Source organism: Stegodyphus dumicola, chromosome 5 (assembly GCF_044657685.1).
Source record: "Stegodyphus dumicola isolate Sdum_Otavi_A_Nest chromosome 5, ASM4465768v1".
NCBI lineage: Eukaryota > Metazoa > Arthropoda > Arachnida > Araneae > Eresidae > Stegodyphus > Stegodyphus dumicola.
Genome location: NC_140772.1, coordinates 34,992,980 through 35,019,383, shown reverse-complemented (window position 1 = coordinate 35,019,383; position 26,404 = coordinate 34,992,980). Strand labels below are relative to the sequence as shown.

General features: G+C 33.6%; 1 protein-coding gene across 3 annotated transcripts in view; it reads left to right on the top strand.

Moving 5' to 3' along the window:
- LOC118195184 (uncharacterized) overlaps positions 1 to 26,404 on the top strand; it is an 86,893-nt gene that overhangs the window by 15,623 nt on the left and 44,866 nt on the right. For all 3 annotated transcript variants that reach the window (XM_085816568.1, XM_085816569.1, XM_085816567.1), the window contains exon 4: positions 2,897 to 3,025. In XM_085816568.1, coding sequence (XP_085672694.1) covers positions 2,897 to 3,025 — 129 coding nt within the window. The remainder of the gene's footprint in view (positions 1 to 2,896; positions 3,026 to 26,404) is intronic.

Here is a 26,404-nt window from a genome sequence, read left to right as displayed (position 1 = left end):
TTGAACTTTTTCTTTGATTATTGGAGTAGTGTCGTTATCTGTTAAGTGCTGAAAGCACCAGACAGATTGCTGTTGTTCACTGCAAAAGAATTGAGCATTTGTGGAAGCAGGTTAAGACAATCAACCTGGAATGTTATCTTCAGACACAATTCTTGTGCAGGAAAATGTTAGACCGCAAATAGCATCTGATACCATGATAGAAATATAACAATTTCATTAGGATATGCTACCGCACTTTTTTCTTCAGCCTGCGATTCTGACATTTTCAGCCTTTTTAAGAGGACTTATGATGGGAAGTACTTTGTATCAAATGTTAAAATGCATTTTCTTTATGGCTTAATAATCAGGTTGTTAAGAGGTTTACAGAAAATGAAGTAATGTTCTAATGTACCTATATTATTATTATCTCAACAGCTATTAAGAATATGTCAGTTAAAAACACTTCTGGAATTACTATCAGTAGTCTATTTATATTCATCTACTATACATCCTACTTTAGTAATAATCCATATAACTGCATCCTAGTATTGGTCTATTTGTCATCCTGTTTTGGGAACCGGAGTCATATTATTGTGAGTTAAATTCCCAGGGATTAGCAGGGGAACATGCTGCTTTATACTAATTCAGAAGACAAACAACAAAAATCAGCGTTATATTTACAAAATTTCCACAGGACTAGGTTCGATGGTTTTACCAAACCACCATCCTCAGCTGCAAAACCGCAAATGAAAATTATTCATTTGCGGTTTTGCAGCTGAGGATGGTGGTTCGGTAAAACCATCGAAACTAGTCCTGTGGAAATTTTGTAAATATAACGCTGATTTTTGTTGTTTGTCTTCTGAATTAGTATTTATTCGGCCTGTTATTGTGTCTTAATTATGCTGCTTTATGCTTGGATATTTTTATGCTTTCTGTAAATGTAATGTATAATACAAACGTGTAGAAAATCCTCCATGAAGGCATCCCCTCCTAGGCAAATGCATACAATAATTAACCAAAACCATTTACATCATTTAGGAAAACTATTCTGTATGCTAAGAGCAATGTATATAATTACAAAACAATTTAAAAAATATATAAACATGCATGGTATTTTTGCCCATTAAGCTGCTGAAAAATTATCAGTAAAGACGTAAGAAAATTAGAATTAATTTTAAAAATTAGTTCTAAATTTCTTACTTTATGTGTGTGTATATATATATACACACACACACACATAAAGTATATATATATATATACAGTTAAAAGCCTTTAATCCAGACTCGTCGGGACTTCGGCGAATCCGGATTATCGGTTTTTCCGAATAATAGATCATCAGTTTAAATCTGGTAAGATGGCATGCAGAAATTATAAAATTAAAAATATGAAATCATAATTTATGAAATAAAGAGTAATTATGATCTAAAGTGTATCAAAATTTACAAGAAAAAAAGCTTTATATTCATTTGTTTACTTCATTTAATATTTCTTTCAACGCGCGCATGCATAAAGCATACATTACGCATAGTCGAAATTAGAAAATTGTAACCAGAAAACTATTTGATGTGTATTCGTGATATTTATAATGACGAGGAATTTGATTTAAATCATATCAATGACAGAGTACATCGAGATGAAATACTACATTTAGTAAGAAATTATAAGCCGAATAAAATAAAAACATCTGCCCTGAAGATAAGGATAGTGCTGACAGATAAACTTCCAGTTCACTGCGCGCCGCGTCGTTCCTTCCCCCTCCCCCACAGAGCAGCGTGAAATTGATAAACATATTTTGGAATGATTAGAGAATCAAAGGATATGCCTTTATCCATTTTTTGCAGCAATTCCACTTTTTGTTTGATGGACATCGAAACATGCTTTCGCTTTGTAGATCCTTTGGTAGCTCCAGAATCGGAAATTCTTTTTGACATAATCGAAAGTTCAAGCTTACTTTTATAAAATTGCTCTAACAGCCTGCAAAATATAATAAGTTAGATCCAATTCAAAGATTAAGGAAGAACGCAATCTGCAACATTAACTGAAATAGATAATTAGATAATTTTAGCTTAGCTTATACTGTCTATTATATGTATTATGCACATGTGTAAAGGTATTACGCGAATGCGTAAACGCATATGCGCATGCGTGAATGCATTATGCGTTGACGCATGCGCAGAAAGTTTGTAGCTTTGAGGTCCGGATTATGGACGTCCGGATTAAAGACTTTTGAGTTTTAACATTTTTTAAATTCTTTGTTGCATTTATAGGATTATTTGAAATTTATTAATTATGAATTTCAATTTTTGGTCTTTGTGAAAAATGTGTTTTAAATTTCTTACTTTGTCTTTAATGATAATTTTTCGGCAGCTTAATGCGTGAAAATACTAGGCATGTTTATTTTGTTTTGTAATTATGAACTATAAATATATAATTAATTTCTTTCATTTTCTATTTTTATTATAAAGATTTTAATTGAACACTTACAGCAGTTTCAATATTTAAAGTCCTGTGCCTCTATGCCAACCTAAAATGTAGAAAAATTGTGTTTTCAAAACATTCGTTTTCTTAAGATAATCTTAAGTTTTTTTATAGATCGTCAGTGTTTTTCAACACTGAGGATATCATTCCTTTGCTGCAAAAAGATGGATATAAGAAAATTATACAGGCATTCCAGATATAATTGATAGAATTTCTTGGCTAACAAATAAGCTGTTATTTGGATGATGTTCAAGAATATCTATATAAGCAATTATTGTTTACATGTTTAGCATTTTTTTATTTTCTCAAAAGCAGTGTAACTTTTGAAATTTCATAAAATTTTTGGGGAGTTTTAAAGGAAACTATACTTGTTATTGAAAAAGAAAGCTGTTCTACTTAAGTTTTGTCTGAACTTAAATTTTACTTTCTTTTACTGTAGTTTACATCAGAAATTTTCCGTATATCATTGCCATTTCTATACCCTGAATTGCCATTTTTGCAAAATGTTGGAGGGGTCTTTTTATTGTATGGCCTTTTCAGAACTCAGATTTTAGATCCACCTGTAAGGGTAAGTATTTATTTATTTTGATAAAGTGTTACACTTTGCTTGTGATATTTTTTTATATGCTTGAATTCTTGAATGAAAAAGATATTTAAATTGTTAAACTTTCATTTTTGTAAAATACTGCAGAAGATTCCAAACTGGTAAAAAAGGAATTCCGCATAATTTCCAAAAAAAGTATCTTTACATTCATACTCCAATTCGTGACACAGTTAAAACTAAAAAATTTCAAAAATTTTACTCAGCAGTTTAGACCCTAAATTAAATAACTGAAGCTTGATTTGTAATGGAATGTAAGAAATATAAAATATATGTTTAACCCTGGAACATTGATTTAGTAATTTAAAATGAATAATTGCAGCAAAAATAAAATTAGTCTTTTTTCTCCCCATTTTCTAAACCACTTTATGTATTTCAATTCATATTGCTCAACAGTATGAAATATATTTTTTCATGTCTTTAATTGCCAAAAATATTCCCAAGGCTTATCAGGAGAAAGCCATTTATTTGAATTAGTTCTGCCCCCATTAGTATTTTTTCACTTACAGAAGTAAATAGCTATAGACTGGTATTTATTTTTCTTTTGTGATTAAATATATGTTGTTGTAAATTTATGTAAACATTTGTGTTTACTTGATTTTTTATGTATTTTGCATATTTTATGTAATTTTGTATTGCATTTTGTTTAGCTGAAGCCTCTTATTTTGACTGTAAATATTTATTTTTTGTATTATACTGTAGATCTTATAATTGATTGATGTTTGAATTGTAAAAATTAAATAATAAATAATAATAATTAAAACTAATATGCAGGCAAAAACCGTACTACTGAGTCTTGGTGACGTTTGGTGACTTCATGCCACCTTGGCAGCATTCTGGATATTTTCAGAAAATGCATTTTTGAAGCTTTAAGCGAACTTTCAAAGTTTTCAGAAATGTTTGGGAAACTTTATTAATACATTTGGCCAACAGTGAATCAGACATGATAAGTCTGATTAACTGGCTGGCTTGTTAAATTAGTTCTTGGGGAAGATAAAAAATGGGATTTGGGCTTCTTGCTTAGTGATTAATGCTTTGTTGTGCAAATGATTTTGGTGATCTGCCATCTTCTTCACATGTTAAGAAAAATTTGCCTTATCTTTGTTTTTTTAAAACTATTTATAGGCATTCACCTTGCTGTAGAGCTTTTATTTAATTAAGTAAAGTGTCATTTTCTTCCGTTTCAGCTTCGTAGTTATTAAGAAGTTCTGTACAAACCCATAGTGCACAACAGTACCATTAACTAAGCATTAAGTTTCAAGAACTTTATTTTGATGCTAGTTTCTCCATATCTAATTAAAATTTTACTATGTGAAAACTTTTCTTCATATATTTAGACTATAAATTTGAGTTTAAGAAATATCCACATTATTAAGAAGAGATCTCTTTTTTTTTATCTCTACATTTCCATAAATCTTTACAACTTAAATTAATAGGCGATTTCGTATTCAGCCAATAAAAATTAGTAAAATATTGAGTTGTTTTTGTTTAGCTACCATTTAGTTGTTGTTTAGTATTGTGCTATCATATTAGTTTAATTTTCACTTTAATTAGCTGTAAACTATTTTGAATTTTCTTGTGATTTGTCTGCTTCAGATTTAAAAAATATTTAAACAGACTTCTATATAGTAATGCAGACAGTTTGCAAACAGTATTTTTAAGGTTTCCTTTATTTTCCTCATAACATATCCCAGAATTTTTTATAAATTAGCAGAAAGTTACTCTCTTCTGCACATAAATGTTTAAATAATTAGTGATATAAACTTCAACTCATGAACTAAGCAACATGATAAAAGCTGCAGAGAATTTAGAAGGAATAACACAAAAAAGAAAAAATTACAACTTTTTGGGAACAGCAAGAACTTGGTGATTTAAACTAAAAAGGAAAATTCAAAAAAATAAAAATTTAATAAATTAATATGCAAGAGAATAGAATAAACAAAAAAATGTTGTTACATGTTTTGTAACATCTTTTCTGTGGATTGATGTCTCAAGGTAATGCAACAGGACACAATATTAAGTTGTTCTTTATTTAGTGCCTGAGAAGTGTCTGTCCTGTGTCAAATTTTTGCGACACTAAACCTCTGAAGAGATGTTGCGAGTTTAACACTTCATTTTAGTTTTTAAGTCCTTTTTTTTAATTATTATTCTTATAATATAGGGTACTGAGTTCTTGTTTTATTTATTTTTAATTTTCCTTTTTTCTTCAAAATATGAAGTTCTAGCCATTCCGCAAATATTATATATATATTTTTTTTCTTTTTTTTTTTTGTGTGTGCATGCAAGCAAAATTTAAAAAAAAAATTCTTGTTTATTAAATGTCACCTTTCTATGTTTACTGCTTTAAGAGAATGCCAAAATCTTCTGGAATTGTGAGATTAACGATGGTTTTTTGTAATTATCCGAAATTTTTGCTATGTTGTTATAACTAAAAAATTGGAAGACGATAATTGGGAGATACTAAAAGAAGACTGAGCAGTCATGATAAGTTGTTGTTCATCAAAAGAGCAGACTGCAACTGTGCTGATTTCCAAAAGTTAAGCAATAAATTGACGTGATAATGGCTACAAGTAGTTCAATATTCTTTAAATTTTGGAAATGTTATAAATAAAAGAGAACTGCACTGAATAGTATTATACAAATGATTGGCTGTGCCATCGTTTTATGTAAATATGATGCATAATAAGACAAGCTATTTAGAAGGGAATTGTTGTTCAATGAACAATGATGTTTTAAACAATTTTGAGATAGTCAGAGTGTAAAAATTAGTTTGAGGCGATTTTTTTTAAACATTTTGACTATCTAAAAATTGTGTAATGAAAAAAGTTAGTTTGAGGTGAGCCGCCCAGATAATACAGTGGTTAGGGGAGCCAACTGCAATACCAAAGGATCCTGGTTTGAATCCTGGAGAAGGCATGGTTATGGCTGTCCCGTTCCCTTCATAGGAAGTAGTGATGGCCGCATATTAGGTGCCTCCACAATAAAATGTCCACCACTTCTGGCCTCAGGACTGGCCATTGTAGAATACACAGGTGCCCACCATTAGATTAAAAAAAAAAGGGCTAAAGTGCAGAATTGCCCACTTAAAGGCGCGTTATGTTTGATGCTTTTTACGAGATTGATAAATGTGACAAATGCTATCCAAGTCAATTTTGCCATTCTGGAAGGTGAATTTCAGAGCATTTTCGCGCATGCCTAGTATGTATTTTGAACTGAGAATTTCTTTTGAGCGCAAAATTCGGAGCATTTTTGTGTATTTCGTATGTATTTTAAAATTTAGAATTTCTGATTGGTGTAGATGATAAGAGATGGTAGAGGTGCAGTTATTTTAAACAATAATTCGAGAACATTTCGAGAATTCGTTACTTTTCTTTCTCCGGATAAGCGGAGTGGATTACCCCTTTTCAGGTGAGTGAAAGTATTTTTATTTTTCAGTGTTTTGTAATGATTTTAAGTGTTGAAACGATTTTTAGTTTTTAAAATTATGTTTTTGTAAGGACTGGATTTTCATATTTTAAAATTTTTTGGAAGTGAAAGTATTAATTTTTCAGGGTTTTGTAAGGATTTTATGTTCTTTAAACTTACTATGTTTTTGAAATGATTTAAGTTTTTAAAGTTATTAGGTTTTTTTTGAAAGGATTTCCACTTTAAAAAATTTCCCACTTATTTGTGTGGTGCTTTTTACAAGAGTAAGAAGAATTGGATTTTTGTCAATTTTCTTGACTTTTTAAGTGAAACTAGGTTGATGTATACATGGATAAAATCAAGAGAGTGCGCAATGCCATTTTTGTGCAATTCTGGGATGTTTTTTTAAGTGAAAATAGGTTGATGTGTACATGGATAAAGTCAAGACAGTGCGCAATGCCATTTTTGTGCCATTCTGGGGTGTTTTGTTAAGTGAAAATAGGTAGATGTGTACATGGATAAAGTCAAGACAGTGTGCAATGCCATTTTCGTGCAATTCTGAGATTTTTTTTAAGTGAAAATAGGTCGATATGAACATGGATACCGAGTTTGTGCAATTCATAAAAATGCGTCAACTCTTCTGCACTTTCCCCAATTTTTTTTAATAGGTGAATGTATTTCAATTCTTCATGTTGGTATGCATATAATGATGGACTGTCGCCAATAGCACGATAAACTGTGTGAACTGGAAACGTTAATTGTGTCTGTGCGAAAGAGTTAATTGTGTAACACACTCATTCTTCACACTTATTTTTCTCCCTCCTTCAGGACAGGACAGTGATATGACACTCTCTACAATATAACTCCTTTTTCAATATGTATTTGGAATACTAACAAATTTTTAATCTATTTTCATGTATTAATAAAGAATGTGTTTTGTGATTTTACAATTTCCTCTACACCTATTTTTGGATTACAAGTTAATTAGGTATGATCTCACTTGATGCTGCGCTGGATGCAAGGTAAGAAGAATCATTTTGCTCTTTATTTTATTAATTTGTTGTGAAATTTCGATGCTATAAAATGTTTCACAACAAAAGATTATGAGACTGATGGAAAGATCATAGCTTAATTAAATAATAATAAAGAGAAAAAAAAAGACTGTAAAAGCTAAACTGTAAATTCATATGAAAACCTAAAATTAAATTGTTCGACTATACAAAAATGTTGAATTCAAGTCAAATGCAAAACTGAATTCCAGCAATTACTCAACATGGAAATTCAAAATGCAAATGCTACTAATAAAGAAGGATCTTTACGATGTAATCAAAGATGTACCTCCAAGCCCCATTACAGAACAATGGAGTAAGCGGGATTGACAATGTCGCGTGATGATAAATTTATTTATCGAAGACAGCCAAGTAATTCACATTAAACATGAAACTACTGCTAAAGCCACCTGGGAAAAACTCAGGCAGGTACATGGAAGGTCTAATCTTTCAAGTAAACTATTTCTTTTGCGAAAGCTTTACAGTTTGAAGCTTGAAGAAGACGGAAATATGCAAACACATATAAGTACATTACTGGAGTTAGTCGATAAACTCAAGTCAATAGGTGAGAACATAAAAGACGAACACGTTTCGGCACTTTTGCTTTGTTCAATGCCTAGTTCTTTGACTTGGTGATAAATTTATACGTGAAATTGGAGTATTTCTATATTCCAGTAAAGCCTCATTTAATTTCTCTAATCCTGCTTTTCTAAATAAACTCTTAGCTATACCTACCAACCTTTCTGCAAATCCATTGGATTTAGGATATCGAGGACTGCTAGTGATTATTTCAAATCTCCAATCCCTTGCGAAACTCTTCATTTTCCAACTATTAAATGGTACGTTATCACAAATGAAAGTTTTGGGTATTCTATGTGTTGCAAATATCAATTTCAATTTACTAGTAACTTCCACTGCACTTTTATTTTTAGAGGAATTATGTCTACCCATTTCGTTAAGTAACAGCCTATTACTAGATAACTTTTCCCCGCATACTCACAGATATCAGCACCAACCTTTTCATAAGGTAAACTGGGAATTTCATGAGAAACAAGAGGTTCTTTTACTGTTTGAGGCCTGAACCTATCACAAATTAGGCATTTAGAAATCATATTCTCAATGTTACTGTTGATTCCTGGCCAAAATAGTACTTGTCGAGCCCTAGCTTTGATTTTTCAATCCCACAGTGAGCTTCATGCAATAATGTTAACATGCACTTTCTTAATGCAACGGGTACTACAATTCGATTATTAAAAAAAACTAAATCTTGTTCAACACTCAACTCATTTTTAAATTTAAAATAAGATCTTGCTTCTTTAGGAACTTTATTAACACTCAAAGGCCATCCATTTTGCCAATATTCTTTTACTAACATTAACCCTTCATCTTCTAATGTAGCTTTCTGAAATTCCCTTTTCTTACTCTCAGATATTTGCAGTTGTTTTGTTAGTGTATGAACAATCTCTGTCATATCCATGTTTTCATTTGTGTGTGTATCAATAAAGGAATGTGACAATAAATCTGCAATATACATATATTTCCCAGGCAAATATTTAAGTTTTAAGTTATATTTTAAGAGCTTAATTTTTATCCTCTGCAATCTATTTGACAACACATTAGCAATATTTTTGTTCATAATTGAAACTAATGGTTTATGATCAGTAAGCACTTTTACCCCTCTACCATAAATGTAATAGTGAAATTTATTAGCAGCAAATAAAATACTAAGAAATTCTCAATCTGAGCAAAGTTTTTTTCTGCATAATTTAAACTCCGAGACGAAAACGCAGTTGGTTGCCCATTCTGCAATAAGCAGCAGCCTAGCCCATCTTTAGAACTATCTACCTGTATAGTTAGTTATAGGTTTACTGCTTTCAAATATTCCTAACACAGGTGCATTGGAAATTAATTTTTTTAATTCCCTGAATGCTTTAGAATGTAGCTGTAACCACTGCCATTCTACTTTGTTTTTCAAAAGTTCCCTTAATATGGCTGTTTTCTCTGAAAAATGTGGTACAAATTTCCTCAAATAATTACACATTCCCGAAACACGCTGTAATTCATGCTTATTCTGAGGTTCCTGTAACTCAGTAATGGCTTTAATTCGATCAGGATCAGGTCGCATGCCTGATGCATTAAATAAATGACCTAAATATTTAATCTCATTAACCCTATATTGAAGTTTTTGCTTGTTGAATTTAATATTTTTTTAGCTCTGTTGATGACCTCTGTTAAAATTTTATCATGTTCTTGTATAGTGCTAGCAGCAATGAGGATGTCATCAAAATAGACCAATACTCCTGGTATATCACCAAAATTTTCAAGATTGCATTTCTGAAAAATTTCAGGTGCACAGGAAATACCCATTGGAAGCCTTAAGAATTTATAGCATCCAAATGGTGTGCTAAAATTACAAAGATCACTACTATTTCCATCTAATGCTATTTGAAAAAACCATCCATTAAGTCCAAAACAGAGTAAATTGATTTATTACATAGCTTTGGTAAAATCTCCTCAATTGTTGGAATCAACACATGTTCTCTTTTTATAGCTTTCTTAAGATCTTGAGGGTCAAGGCATATTCTTAAGGATCCATTAGCTTTTTCAATAATTACTAGATTGCTAACCCAGTTCAAAGGTTGATCAACTTTTGCAATAATGCCCTGTCTCTCTGATTCGCTTAATTTTTTATTCAAGTTTAGGTTTTAAACTAAGTGGTACTCTACATGGTGGCCTCACTACAGGAGCTATGTGATCATCAACCATGATTTTACACAATTCACTAAATTTCCCCACACCTTCAAACACTTCTGAATTATTAATAATAAATTGATCTTTAGATGGAGGTAAAACAATTGTATACTGATGCAACTTACCTTTAATTGATATTCCAACCTTCTTTATAAACTGAATTAAATTAAGTTTAACACATGCATCAATTTCTAATAATGGACGTATATGCTTGCTAGAAACAATTAAAAACTCTAGAGTATGATCCACACCATCTGAGGAACATTGTAACATTAATGACCCATCAGGTTTAACCTTGGACCCCCCAAATGCTTCTAATACAACATTACACTTGTTTAAAATAAGATTAGAGTTCTTAGCACTCGGTGTTTCGTAAGTTTTCACAGGCAAAATACTCACTTCAGACCCTGTGTCCAACTTAAAAGTCACAGTTGTCCCTTCGACAATTGTAGTTTTAGTCCACTCTTTTGTATACGATGTTGAGCACACACTTTTCGTTCTTGGAACATTTATAAAATTCACGAAGAATTCATTATCAGATTCCCTATATACATCTGCGTTATCATGTTGAGAAACATTTTGGACGTGCTTCAGTCTGCACATAGTCGAAAAGTGATTTAGTTTGCCACAATTAAAGCATTTTTTTCCATATGCCGGACACTGTCCATTAACGTGATGTCTGTTGCATTTTTTACATAAAGATATCTCAGTATTTGAAGCATCGTCACTCCATCCTCTGTGCTCCCTCACTGCTAAGGCCTTTAAAAATAAAGCAACTTTCACATCTGAATCTTTTGAAGCATTTCCTGAAGCTTTCATATAAATCTGGAACAGCTGCTTGAATCTGCGCCAGTTTCAGCCCCACTGCCGTCGAAACTTCAGCCTTGGGGTGGGCGACAAAATTCCATCTTGCGTCTGCTGAGAGGAAAAACAACCAAGGGGATTGATTGCCTGGCAATTAGTTGTAATACTATTCCCCACGACTATGCCATGTTTTAATCATATTAATATTTATTGATCTATAATTAAGTTCATTACAACACTCTCACATAGCACATTGTTTATTCCAGACGAACATTAACTGACAATTACTTCACTTCAGTTTGACCAGCAACTAGTGAGTTGCCACATATATGTAACACTTACTTTTCTCATTTTTCAGGACAGGATGGTGATATGACACTCTCTCTAATATAACTCCTTTTTCAATATGTATTTGGAACACTAACGAATTTTTATCTATTTTCATGTATTAGTAAAGAATTTGTTTTGTAATCTTACAATTTCCATCTACACCTATTTTGGATTACAAATTAATTAGGTAGGATCTCGCTTAATGCTGCGCTGGATACAAGGTAAGAAGAATCATTTTGCTCTCTATTTTTTATTAATTTGTTGTGAAATTTCTGTTGGTATGCATATAGTGATGGACTGTCGCCAATAGCGCGATAAACTGTATGAACTGGGAACCCTGCAAAAGAGTTAATTGTGTAACACTCTTATTTTTCTCACTCCTTCAGGACAGGACAGTGACATGACACTTTATAATGTAACTCCTTTTTCAATATGTATTTGGAACACTAACGAATTTTTATCTATTTTCATGTATTAGTAAAGAATTTGTTTTGTAATCTTACAATTTCCGTCTACACCTATTTTGGATTACAAGTTAATTAGGTATGATCTCGCTTGATGCTGCGCTGGATACAAGGTAAGAAGACTTATTTTGCTCTCTATTTTTATTATTTGTTGTGAAATTTCGAGGCTATAAAATGTTTTACAACAAAAGATTATGAGACTGATGAAAAGATCATAACTTAATTAAATAATAATGAAGAAAAAAAACTATAAAAGCTAAACTGTAGTTTCATATCAAAACCAAAAATAAATTTTTTCGACGATACAAAAATGTTGAATTCAAGTCAAATGCAAATTGCAAAACTGAATTCCAGCAATTACTCAACATGGAAATTCAAAATGCAAATTCTACTAATAAAGGAGGATCTTTACGATGTAATCGAAGATGTAGCTCGAAGTCCCATTACAGAACAATGGAGTAAACGGGATTGGCAATGTCGTGCGATGATAAATTTATTTATTGAAGACAGCCAAATAATTCACATTAAACATGAAACTACTGCTAAAGCCACCTGGGAAAAACTCAGGCAGGTACATGAAAGGTCTAATCTTTCAAGTAAACTATTCCTTTTGCGAAAGCTTTACAGTTTGAAGCTTGAAGAAGATGGAAATATGCAAACACATATAAATACATTACTGGAGTTAGTCGATAAACTCAAATCAATAGGTGAGAACATAAAAGACGAACACGTTTCGGCACTTTTGCTTTGTTCAATGCCTAGTTCTTACGATACGCTCATTATGGCTCTTGAACCAGAGCAGAATCGGAACTGAATCCAGAATTCTTAAAAGGGAAATTAATTGATGAATTTAACAAGAGATTTGAAAACAGTTCATCAGATTCAAAGGCATTTAAAGCCTCATTTCAAAACAAGACAAAGAGAGAAAAGTTTTCTCATATTGTCATAAAAATAACCATTTTAGATCAGAGTGTTATCATCTAAAATCGAAACAAAGAAATGAACTGCGCCAAAACTCAAAGAAAACATATGCGGATTCTAAAACATGCCAAGCACTGAATGTAGGTAACCTCATGATGAATCAACAACAAACAAAAATTAAAACACCAGAAATCAAATCCAGATGTGACAGCGTTGCTCTGTCTACTAACTACACTGTACATCAATCCTCCGAGAGTTTTATTTTTGACAGCAGAGCAAGTAGCCACCTGGTAAATAATAAGAAATATTTCACGGAATGTAAACCCATAAATCCGTCGGATATTATAACTGCGAATGGGCAATGTATTAAATCAACAGTGATAGGAACTTTCCGTTTTAAAACATTAAATGCTAAACAAAAAATAACTGAAGTTCTCTTATTGGAAGTTTTATACGCTCCTGAATTAGAAACTAATTTAATCCAATTAAGAAAATAACGGAAAAGGAACTTTCGGTTCTGTTTAAAGCAAATAAATGTATGATCATGAAGGGAGATCAGATTATTCTAGAATGTCATGCAATTAGCAATCTTTACCAAATTAAACTAATAGACAGGAATAATGAACCATCAGCTCATGTAGCATTTCAGTGCAAAAATGAGAACTGTGTTCAACTTTGGCGTAGACGCCTTGGTCACAGAAACGATGACGCAATCAAGCAATTTGTAAACAAAGAACTCGCTGAAGGAATTAAACTAGATAATTGTAAACATGATACCAAATGCATTCAGTGCATAAAATGTAAACTAACTGATTTTCCGTATCCCAAAGAATCGAAATTCAGAGCATCTAAACTGCTAGAACTCGTTCACACTGATGTTTTAGGACCAGTACAAACACCGTCTGTCAATGGATACCTATACTTTGTAACTTTTATTAATGATTGCGGGAGGTTCACAATGATTTACCTAATGAAAAAGAAAAATGAAGTAATTTCTAAACTAAAACAATTTATTGCTCTTAACAAATAATAAATTCGGGGAAAGGTAAAAACGCTAAGAAGTGATAACGGTGGTGAGGACACAAGTAAGGAACTTGAAGAATATCTTATAAAACATGGTATAAATCACCAGCTTACTGTACCGTATTGTCCAGCACAAAATGGAGTCAGTGAATGCAAAAATAGGTCTTTGATGGAGATGACAAGATGTCTTTTAGCTGACTCAGGTTAACCTCACAGATACTGGGCCGAAGCAGTGCTGACTGCAAATTATTTACAGAATCATATGCCTACAAAACCAAATGCAAAAACTCTATACGAATTAAGGAATAACAAGAAACCCAACCTCTCTCATCTGAGGACTTTCGAGTGCAAGGCTTTTGCTTACATCCATAAATCTAAAGAGGTAAACTGGATGATATTGCTATAGAAGGAATATTTGACCGCTACGACAGCAGAAGTAAAGGCTACAGAATTTTAATTCCTGGAGACAAAATCATAATAAGTCGATCTGTGCGATTTATTGAAGACACTGGAACTGACGAGCCTGTAAGCATCTATTAAACCATGATGAAGAAAATTCTAAAGAAGAAAGCTCGGAACGGGAAGAAATAAAAATAGAAGAACCCGAAGAGGAAGAAATATCAACACGAAGAAGAACCTTTGGAAGTCAGAAAATCGAACACTCACAAAAGGTAAACCTCCTGATCGCTACGGATTCCATGTCAAATATCCAATCTTCCTCGAACCCAAAACCTGGAAGGAAATTCAAAGTTTGGAAGAAAATGAAAAAAGAAAATAGCTAACAGCTGTTCGAGAAGAAAATTCACTAGAAGAAAACAACAGTTGTTGATTTACCAAAAGGAAGAAAACCAATAGGATGCAAATGGTCTTTCAAGACAAAGCTCAATGCAGAAGGAAAAATTGAAAGATACAAAGCCAGATTAGTCGCAAAAGGATTTAGCCAGAAGTTTGGATCTGACTATGATGAAACCTTTGCTCCTGTAGTAAAATACACAACGCTATGAGCCTTCCTATGTGCAGCTTCGTATAAAAACATGGGTGTCAGACATATCACATGGGTGTCACACAAACATGGGTGTTAAAACAGCTTTCCTTCATGGAGAACTAGAAGAAGAAATTTACGTGACTCAACCCGAAGGATACTCAAAAGCTGGAAATGAAAATAAAGTTTGCAAGATGAAGAAATCTATACTAAAACAAGCCATTAGAGCTTAGAATCTGAAAATTGGAAAAATACTTCTAAACATGTCATTTAAACAAAGTAAAGCAGACCCATGCTTGTTTTACAAAAACATCAATAGAAAATTCACGTATATAATATGTAGATGATATGCTTCTAGGAAGTGAAAGAGAAGAAGATGTAATGGAAACAATCCAACAATTGAACACTAAATTCGAAATCGGAAACCTAGGAGAAGTCGCCTACTACCTCGCCATAAACATTGAAAGATTTAAGGATAGAACTTTTGCCATAAACCAAAAGAATAAAATCGAAGAAATAGTTCAAAAGTTTGGACTTCAGAATGAAAAACCAACACATACGCCAATGAAAACAAATTATTGCAAACTAGAAGCTGAAGATGATCTTCTAGAGCAATGGTGCGTAAACGTTTTTCGACTGCGACCCCTTTTGTAAAGAGAAAATTTTGGCGACCCCTAGAGATAAATGTTCACAAATACGATGTATATTTTGCGCATTTCTTTTCGTTTCATCGAATAAAAACATCATATCTGACTCATTTTATTTATAATTTTAAGAAAATACTTTTTGTATAACACAAAAATCAGTAAATTGCCCTGTAATGAGATGTGTGTGGCTGCAAGTTTCTAATTATCTCATCGATGTTTGGATTATGTTGCTAATTGCAATTCGCATATCATTTTCAGGGTTTAAACTCGAGTGGTATTTAATTTTTATTGAAACTAATTTGTTAAATCCAGTTTCACATAAATACGTTGATGCAAATTGTATTAACACTCTGATGGCATTCTTCCATAAAACGGGATATTGTTTTTCCACGGATAGCCAAAATTTTCGGCAAGGCTGAGTCTTAAATTGATTTCAAAGAGTATAATCACTAATTAGATCTATCAATTGCTCTTTCTCACTAATTTGAGGAGTTGAACTGCATATGTCAAAGGAAAATGGATCATGAATGCAACCAAGATCGTTTTCAGGAAAATCCTTGAATCTTCTCGAAAAATTTTCCTTTAACTTTTCAATGTGATTGGAAATGATGTGTTTTTAATTGTAAATATATCTATATTATTTGCGTTGATAAAATCGTTAAAGAAAGGGAACATGTCGGTGTTGTTTTTGTTCAGTTCAGTTTGCCAGAGACTAAGCTTATTCTTAAAAGCTTGAATTTTACTGGCTGAAGTTATGATAGTTGAATTCTCACCCTGCAAGCTCAAATTTAAGTCGTTAAGTTTTTCGAAAATATCAACTAAATAGCTCAGCTTCCCTAGCCAAACTTCATTGATATAATAACTTGCCAATCTATGTTTCTTTTCTATTAAAAACATGTACACTTCATTTCTCAAATCAAATATCCGTTGTAGTATTTTCCCACGTGAAAGCCATCTGACTTCAGTGTGTAACAGTAATCTCTCATACGTTGAGCCCATCTCATTGCAAAGTATTGAAAAGAGATGGCTGCTGTGTTTGATGTAGTTAATTGAACTAACAGTGTCTTGTAATATGTTGTGCAACTCTTCATCCATATCTTTTGCAACAAGAGCTTGCCAAGGAATCATACAGTGATTAAATACCATATGAGGTGCCACCTTCTGAATTAAGCCTCTGAGCCCTTTATTCGAACCTGTTAATGCTGCAACACCATCAGTACAAACCGCAACACAGTTTGCCCAGGTAAGGGACTTTGTTTAAAAATATTCATTTATTACTTCGAATATTTTTTCTCCAGTTGTTTTTCCTTCCAAACTTTTGCAACATAAAAACGTTTCTGTTATATCTTCATTAAAAATAAACCTAACGTAAATAATTAGTTCTAACATTTTAGTAATATTGGTAGTCTCGTCCAGTTGTAAAACAAATACAGATGAATTTTGTATGCATTTTATGACTTCTGACTCGATATTTCGGAAATCCGCCAAGACGCAGTATCTCTTGATAATGGTATTGTTTTTAGTTCATTTTCATATTTATCGCCATGCATAATTGATGTCATCTTAGTTGCTGCAGGAAGGATAAGGGATTCTCCTATTGTATGGGGCTTCATTGTTTTTCCTATTAGATAAGAAACTTGTAAAGAAGCTCGTAATGCTTTCTGAGGTATTGTTGTAAATTTCTTTAAATGTGCACTTTGAATTTTCAGATTTTCCGCTCGTCTTTGAAAAAAATCAGCATGCTTATTTTGAAGTTCTTTATGTTTAGTTTCCAGGTGCCTTTTTAATTTAGCTGGTTTCGTGCTCCCATTTGCTCATTTTTCGTTGCAAATGACACATATCGGGCGTTCTTCATTCATCATCAACAACACAAAATGTAAAACCATACTTAATAAATTCCTCATTGTATTTTCTTATTTTTTAAGATTGGGCATTTAGTTCAGTATTTTGCGACTCCTCATCAGTATATTTTCGTTTGTTAGCTGACGATGTACCTGGTGTACGTATTACCCATTTATCAATTATGAAGATAGGGGTTAAATTATTTAAACTAAAACAAATAATATATAAAATTTTATCCTTTTTTTTTTTCGAGAAATTCAATAAAATTAACAGAGATCTTTCTCTAATGATAGTACGTACCTGATAACAAAGAGTAGCAAAGCCCGATAAAAATATAAAAAATCATAATTACACAATGTCACATGATAAAACTCGAGGATAAACTAAAACAATTGCAGGCCAACTGCTACATGCTACAACTTCATGCGAACACTTCACGTCTTCACTCTGACTATCAGATACACAGCGTACCTCGCCATCTGATTGGCTGATCATGGAAGTGAATTTTTCCCCTTTCTCTGCGGTTAACGTTTAGTCAAATAGGCGCTTTTCAGTAAAACTGGCGAATTACCGCGAAGAGGGCGCTGTCTACCGGAGTGAAAAACTTGCGTCTTCACACTTTACATACATTACACATTTACACATTACGGTCAAAGAAAGAGCGGACATGCAGACTAACTGCATATTCGGATGCAGATTGGGCAAATGACAGAACAACAAGAAAATCCATTAGCAGATACATATTCAAACTAGGAAATAACTGCATTTCATGGAACAGCAAACGTCAAAACTGCATTGTACTATCTTCAACTGAAGCAGAATATATTGCAGCAGCTAAAACAGCACAAGAAGCACAATGGCTGTTAAATATGCTTAAAGATCTAGGACTAAAACAAAATCTGCCGATTACTCTCTATGAAGATAACAGATCATGCAACAAACTATCACAAACAGGAAAAATAGCTCCAGAACAAAGCATATAAACGTGAAATACCACTACTTGCGTGAACTTCAACAAAACTGCCTAGACTACTGCAGAAGCTCCGACATGATTGCGGATCTACTCACCAAACCACTAGGCAAGCCTGTGTTCGAGAATCGCTGCATATGGCGATCCTGCCCATTAAGTAGGAGTGTTGGTATGCATATAGTGATGGACTGTCGCCAATAGTGCAATAAACTGTATAAACTGGAAACCCTGCAAAAGAGTTAATTTTGTAACACACTTATTCTACACACTTACTTTTCTCACTCCTTCAGGACAGAGCAGTGATATGACACTCTCTATAATATAACTCCTTTTTCAGTATGTATTTAGAATACTAATGAATTTTTATCTATTTTCATATATTAATAAAGAATGTGTTTTGTGATCTTACAATTTCCGTCTACACCTACTTTGGATTACAAGTTAATTAGGTATGATCTCGCTTGATGCTGCACTGGATACAAGGTAAGAAGAATCATTTTGCTCTCTATTTTTATTAATTTGTTGTGAAATTTCGAGGCTATAAAATGTTTTACAACAATTTCGAGGCTAAAAAATGTTTTACGACACTTCAGCGTTTCGTAACGATTTTTAAGTTTTTGAAGCTTACTGTGTTTTCTTAACCATGTTTGTTTTTTTAAATTATTAAGCTTTTTTTAAAGGATTTTCAGTTTTCAAAATTTTGCTTCAACTTTTATTTTGTATTTATTTTAACTGTTCGCCATTGTAAATGTTGCGCCTTCCGTAGTGTCTTCTGGAGGGGTTGCAAATCCAGCAGACAAAACGTGAGAGCGCGCCAAGCAGTGGACAATTCTGCACTTTCCTCAAAAAGTCTGAGGTGACATTTACCAGCAGAAGTGCATTATAAGGCCATACGGCAATTGAAATGAGGTCAATGAAGTCTGATATAGCAAGATGGCTAAATGGCGACTGTTCCAAGGTAAGCGATTTGTGGAATCTTTCTGGTTGCTAGCTCAGCCTCTCAAAACCTTGCCAAAGGTAGACCAAGAGTTAGTATTGCTGCAGATAATGGATATTTGCAATTTGAGGTATTTGCGATATAGCAACAGGATTTCCATCCTAGCTGAGATCTGGGCATATTTCTGCTACAGAAAGTACAGTATCAGCTAGGACAGTATGCAAAAAGCTGCATGAAATAAGTCTGTGGGCTGAGCGAACAGCATTATGTGTCCCGCTTACTTTTGCCACTGGAGAGGGCATTTGAATCAGGCACATAGTCATGTAAACTGAACTGAAAATCAATGGAATTCCCTTCTGTTCACTGATGAGTCCTGCTTTGCTTTATAGAGTGATTTTCAACGTGTTTTGATATAGAGAGAAGCAAACTCTTATCTTCTGTCTACATACGGGGAAAATATACCTGTGTAGAAGGTAGTGTTCTTGTATGGGGAGGAGTATCTTTGAGAGGGCACACAGACTCATATACGTTGCCACATGGAATTCTCAATGCTCAGAGGTACAGCGATGACATACTGAATCGTTTTATTTGTTCTTCTGTTGCCCCCAATTGATAATACCTTCATTTTGCAAGCAGTAATGCCTGTCCTCATGCACCTGTTTCTTGAAGAAAGAACTATAGTTCAAATGGAATTTCTAGCACAATTTCATGACTTTAATCCCATTGAGCATGTGTGGGACGCTTTCAGGAGGCATGTTCTAGCTGGTGACTGTTTGGTGATCAACAGAGCGTGCTTGATGCAGGTAGCTCTTCTCAAGGGTTAATGTATTTATTGAGAGTTGCATGTTAGCCTCAGAAGAGGAAGGTTGTAGATTTCCCTATGCTGTAGGAGCGACGTACTGCTCTGAGTTACTATTATGCCTTGAACCATATTTTTAATGAATGTTTGTTTTGTCTTGTTAAATGGTGCCTTTTTGAACCACGAAGTACAACATGCTCACTTACGAGATCATCAGAGAGGTTAGGAGCTTAGTGCATTGAAAACTGGAGTAAAGTTAAGCCTAACTCACGAAAGAAGTACGCATTTGCAAAAGGGAGTAGAAACATAAGAATTATTTAATCGCGAGTTCGAAAAGCTTGATTCTAAAGGAGAATAAAAGAAAATGTTCAAAAACACAAAGAAAGAGGATTTAGTAACAGTTCTATTGGATATTGGCGAAGAAGCATTTCCAGATTTGAAGCTGGTAGTACTGAAACACAAACTCCAGAATAGCAAGGAATACATCGAAGATGCTGATTTTGTAAAGAAATTCTGATTACTACAGTGGAGAATAGAAAAAGAAAAGAAGAAATGGAAAGAATACAAATGGAAGAAGAAAGATTAAAAACAGAAAGAGAACACGAAATAGAATTAGTGAAGATTCAAGCAACTAAAAATGAAGGAAATAGAAGTCCGACATCTTCAATCCAAAACACAGAACGAGAAACCGAAATTTCCCTCGACAAGTTGATGGAAGGAGTAGAAACACTGACTATATCAGTACCGAAGAGAGCAGAAGGATGGAATATATTTTTTGGTTCTATCGAAAAAGCCTTTATGCACAAGAATGTTCCCGAAGAATACAAATCGGAAATATTATTGAAATTAATTGGAGAAAAAGCTTCAAATGTTCTTGTTTATATAAAGGAGGAAGATCGGAAAAATTACGGAAAAGTGAAAACTCTTGTTTTGAAGGAATACCAACCTACTCCTCAAACCTGTTTAGAAAACTTCAGAAGAATTAAACGTTATTCCAGCGAAACGCATATCCAGTTCGCTTCAAGACTTACAGCTACATGGGACTATTACTGCAAGTCAAGAGAAGTAAAGGATTTCGAAACACTCAAGGAGTTAATTATTTCAGATAAATTATTCCAAGCTTTAGATAAAGAAACGGCTGCACACGTCACAATACACCAAGGAAATAAATGGCTGAAGCCTCAAGAATTAGCTACAGAATGTGATATTTATTTCACGGCCAAAGGAAAATCGGTTGATCTTTACATTATGGTAACTTGGCGTTTTTTTGGCGAAAATTTGGCGACCAACTCTCCTACAGCAACCCTCTATTTTTTTTCCCTGCCGCCATTTTGTCTTCACGAAGTAAAGACATGTTTCTTTTCTTTTTATCTACTGAACACTTCTTCCAACAATCTACTAGCCGAATTACACTTATGCTAGAAATTTTATCTAACAAAACTGCTTAATCATGACAAATATTCACTGCAAAATTGGGAAAAAATGCACAATACCATACTCCTTACGCGTTTTTCAAAATAACACATACACATAAACCATGTACACGTCGACTTATTTTTACTTCAAAAAACATCCCAGAATTGCACAAAAATGGCATTGCGCACACTCTTCACTATATCCATGTACACTGCTTTTTTCTCTTAAATTAGAAAAAATTCACGAAAATACATGACAATTTTCTCAATCTTTAAACCCGGTAAAAAGAACATATATGAAATTACCTGATCGCAAAGAAGTATTTACCCTTTCCAAATATGAACATTTCCACATATAAAATAAATAAAATATCCAAAAACTTTTACCTCTAAATCATCTATTACATTATACACGTCACCAACGAATTCATACCGCAACCATTACAAATACTTAGTGTCAGATATTTAAATTATTTCCATGCACGTTTACTTCAACTAAAACGTATACCAAATTCCTACAAACGTAAAATTCACAAAATAACTCTCATTTAATTAAAATATAATTAAATTCAAAAACACTACTTAAAATATAAATGAGCACATACATTAAATTAATACATACATAAATACCCATTTCGAATTCACTTTAGTTACAGCCATGGGATCCAAAAATTCACGAACACTGTTTCACACAACACAGAATAAAGCCAAATACAAAATTTCCAGATTTTTTCCCGATTTCCCCCCTTTTCCGATTAAAGAACCGTAATTCGTCCATTAATATCACATGACATATCCCATGATCTCTCATTTCCTTCACACAAAATAATGCGTAATCGGAACTGAGTACTGCTCACATTATTACCAAAGTCCCAGGTAGTAACCTTTATCGCCTCCAAAATGTCACCAAACTACCAGTTACCATATTGTAAAGATCAACCGGAAAATCTTTCGACGAAGTTCAAAATGGAATTAAGTGATCACCGAGATTCCTGGATACAACATGTACACAAGATAAATATATTCCGCCACCCATGAGAAAAGAATATTCAAAACAAGAAGGACTTCACGTGAGAAGAAAGGAATGTTATATTTGTGGAAACTATCAACACATCGCAAGAGATTGTCCAGACAAAAGAAGAAAGAACAAAACTGCAGTAAATAATAAGAAGGGAAAGGATGATTCCAAAACTAAAAAAAAAAAAAAAACCCATACAGAACATCAAAAGGAGAAACCATCGTAGCTAAAGTAGACTCATCCCTTCTACTATCCGAATTCGTAGAACGTATCGTTCAACCACTGCAAAAAGTAAACGTTTTTATTAACTCTGAGAAAATCGAAGCTATCTGGAACGCAGATACATTACAGAGATCATACATTCATCGCTCATTCCAGATTTAGAGGAGGGAGAAGAAGGTAAAATATCACTAACACCTGCATTCAGACAACCAATTGAAGCAAAAGTTTGCAGTGTACCTATTTACCATAAAGATCGTGGAAGCAATATATTTAATTTTGTGGATACATAAATTGCAGCGACTGATAAGCTAAATGTGCCTTGCCTAACTCCACAAACTGTTGATTAATTCTGCGGCAAAAGAATCAAGCGCAGAAAAAAATAATTACGGAAGAGGAAACGTGCAAAGTTTATTCACCAATTCACAGTCAAACGACAGCGTTGAGCCCCCCCCCCTTGCTAATGCTTATGGAGGAGAAAAACGAAGAGGACGAAAGGGAGAAGGCGAGTTATTATGTAAACAGACTTGTCGTCTGCTGAACACCTATGCGAAGAGCAAGCTAACTGTCCCTTGCTGAGAGAAGCATGGAAACTAGCTGTATAAAAAAGGAAATTATTTATTTATTGGTAATCTTTTACATCACCAAGCAAAAATATTAGGACAGACTGTTTTTCAGTTAGTGCTTCCGCTTAGTAGAAGAGCACAAGTGTTGGAATTAGCGCATAGTTCTATTTTCAGTACCCATCTTGGAATAAGGAAAACAAAGGAGAGAATACGATATTTATTTTTTTGGCCTGGATTAGCACAAGATGTCGAAACCTTTTGTAAAACATGCAAAGAAAGATTGCCAGTTGAAGAGTCCAGAAAAGCGATCAGACAAGATTCCCATCACACCGGTCAGAAGGCCAGGATTACCTTTCGAAGCAGTTAACATCGACGTTATTGGACATATTAAACCTCCCTCTGCTAGGAAACATAAATATGTGTTATGTCTGGTAGATCAACATTCCCGATGGCCAGAAGCCATTCCACTGAGAAGCTTGACAGCAAAAGCCACTTGCGACGCACTTTTGGAGATTTTCATGAAAACAGGAATCCCTAATACAATAGCTAGTGACAGTGGAAGTAACTTTGTTTCAAAATTAACTGAAGAATTCTAGAAAAGACTAGGTTCTCACCCTAGTTCTCTACACCTGCTTACAGTGCTTCAAATGGATTAGTAGAAAGATGGAACAAGTCCCTGAAGCAAATGTTACATGATGTCATCAGGACTGATCCTTCAAATTGGGAAAAGCACATCCCATACCTACTTTTTGCATACAGAGAAGTACCAAACTGCACCACGGGAGTCTCACTATTTCAGCTGATGTACGGAAGACAACCAAGAGGTCCTTTAGCAGTACTGAAGTCTTCATGATCAGGAGAAATACCTATACCACCTGATCTAAGTGAATCTGCAGTGGATTACTTACAGAATTTAAAAATAAGGTTAGAACAAGCACCTGAACAAGCCAATTTAATTGCAAGTGATAAACAACAAAAATATGCTGACTACTTTTAATCGGAGATCAATACCAAAAATTTTCAAAATCGGGGAACAAGGTTTATTTACTCAAAATCGGTTTATTTACTCATCCCAGATTCAAATAACAAAATCTATGCACGATGGACTGGACCAGGAGAAATCATGAATCATTCCCCACCGCATTCCTATAAAGTAAAATTACCTGATGGTAGGATCAAACATGTTCATGCAAATAAAATTCGAAAATTCCAAGCTAGTGTCAATGCAGTTGGAGTGATATTTGAAGATGAAGAAGAATTTGGAGAAGTTATAACTTTGCCAGGAAAAGATCTCTCGAGCCCCCGGAAGATTTTAAAATAGATGCAAATCTGAATTTAGGAAATTTAAATCTGCAGCAAAGAAGAAAATTGATAGCTCTTATCAGTAAGCACCGAGCACTATTCACTGGAAAGCTAAAAATAGCTAAAGTTGAAGCTCATAAAATTAGATTAATACCCAATATGGAGAGGAAGAAACCTTACATTTATAGGATACCAGAAGCATTGAAAACCAAGGTCGACGAAGAAGTGGAAGAATTATTGAAATCAGGACTAATGTAAGAAAGTAATGCAGAAATAGCTCATCCAGTAGTTTGTGTAAGCAAAAAAGATGGAAATATCAGATTCTGACTAGATTATCGAGCATTGAATGCAGTGACAAAGCCAGATGACTTTCCTATGCAAAACGCCATTGATTTAATGTACAGTATAGGAAGAGCCAACATCATAACAACTTTATTACTGATTGGATTTACTGAAAGGATATTGGGCAATTCTCATGGAGGAACAAAGTAAAGAGTACACATCCTTCAAAACTCATCGAGGTCAATATCAGTTTAAAGTGCTACCTTTTGAACTAAGGAATGCAGCAGCAACTTTTCAGAGAGTAATGAATAACGCGCTGAAAGAATTTCAACAATTTTCAAGAGCATATATTGAAGACATAGCTATATTTTCCATAGATTTTGGCACTCATCTCCTAGATCTGGATAAAGTTTTCGCCAAACTAGAGTCACTTGGATTTACTATCAATTCGAAGAAATGTTTGTTTGCGAAACCTCAAATTAAATATTTAGGACACATTATTGGATCGGGAAAAAATCAAACAGATCCCAAGAAAATAGAGGCAATCAAGAAGCTGGAAACGCTAAAAACGAAAACAGATCTTCAAAGTCTGTTAGGATTATGTGATTATTATTGCGATTATATCCCAAGGTATACAGAGATCGCCAACCTACTCACGGAGCTAACGAAAAATAAACAACCAGAAATATTCATAAAAAGAAATTCATGAGTTAACATTTCAGCAACTGAAGGAACGATTAGTGATGTCAACAGAGTTGATCACCCCAACACTGCAGGATCCGTTTGTCATTCATTCTGATGCATCCCATATCGGAATAGGTGCATGTTTATCACAGCAAAGGCGAGAGAAACAATTTCCCATGTGCTACGCAAGCAAGAAATTATCGAACCCCCAACAAAGCTGGCCTACTATAGACATGAAGCTTATGCTATAGTATGGGCATTGAAGAAGTTCGAACCTTGGATATTCGGTTCATCAGTGAGAATTGTGACTGATCGTAATCCTCTAGCCTTTATAGTGAGAAATGATCCACAATCGTCCAAATTACAACGATGGGCCATAGCTTTATAGAAGTATAATCTCGAAATAGAACATTGCCCTGGAAAAAAACTGTCGAATGCAAATGCATTATCCAGATTCCCCACCTGTGAACTTTGAAAATTCTAATCTAGCATCAATGCAGTTGGAGTGATATTTGAAGATGAAGAAGAATTTGGAGAAGTTATAACTTTGCCAGGAAAAGATCTCTCGAGCCCCCGGAAGATTTTAAAATAGATGCAAATCTGAATTTAGGAAATTTAAATCTGCAGCAAAGAAGAAAATTGATAGCTCTTATCAGTAAGCACCGAGCACTATTCACTGGAAAGCTAAAAATAGCTAAAGTTGAAGCTCATAAAATTAGATTAATATCCAATATGGAGAGGAAGAAACCTTACATTTATAGGATACCAGAAGCATTGAAAACCAATGCTTCTGAACATTAATTTACTGTTCATTTTTACGAATATTTTATATAGATAATGATTAGATAGTTTTTCTTTGCTTTTCTTAATAATTTTGCAATTTTGAGCAAATAAGATGTTTATGTAACTTGAAATAGATAGAAAAATTATTGGATA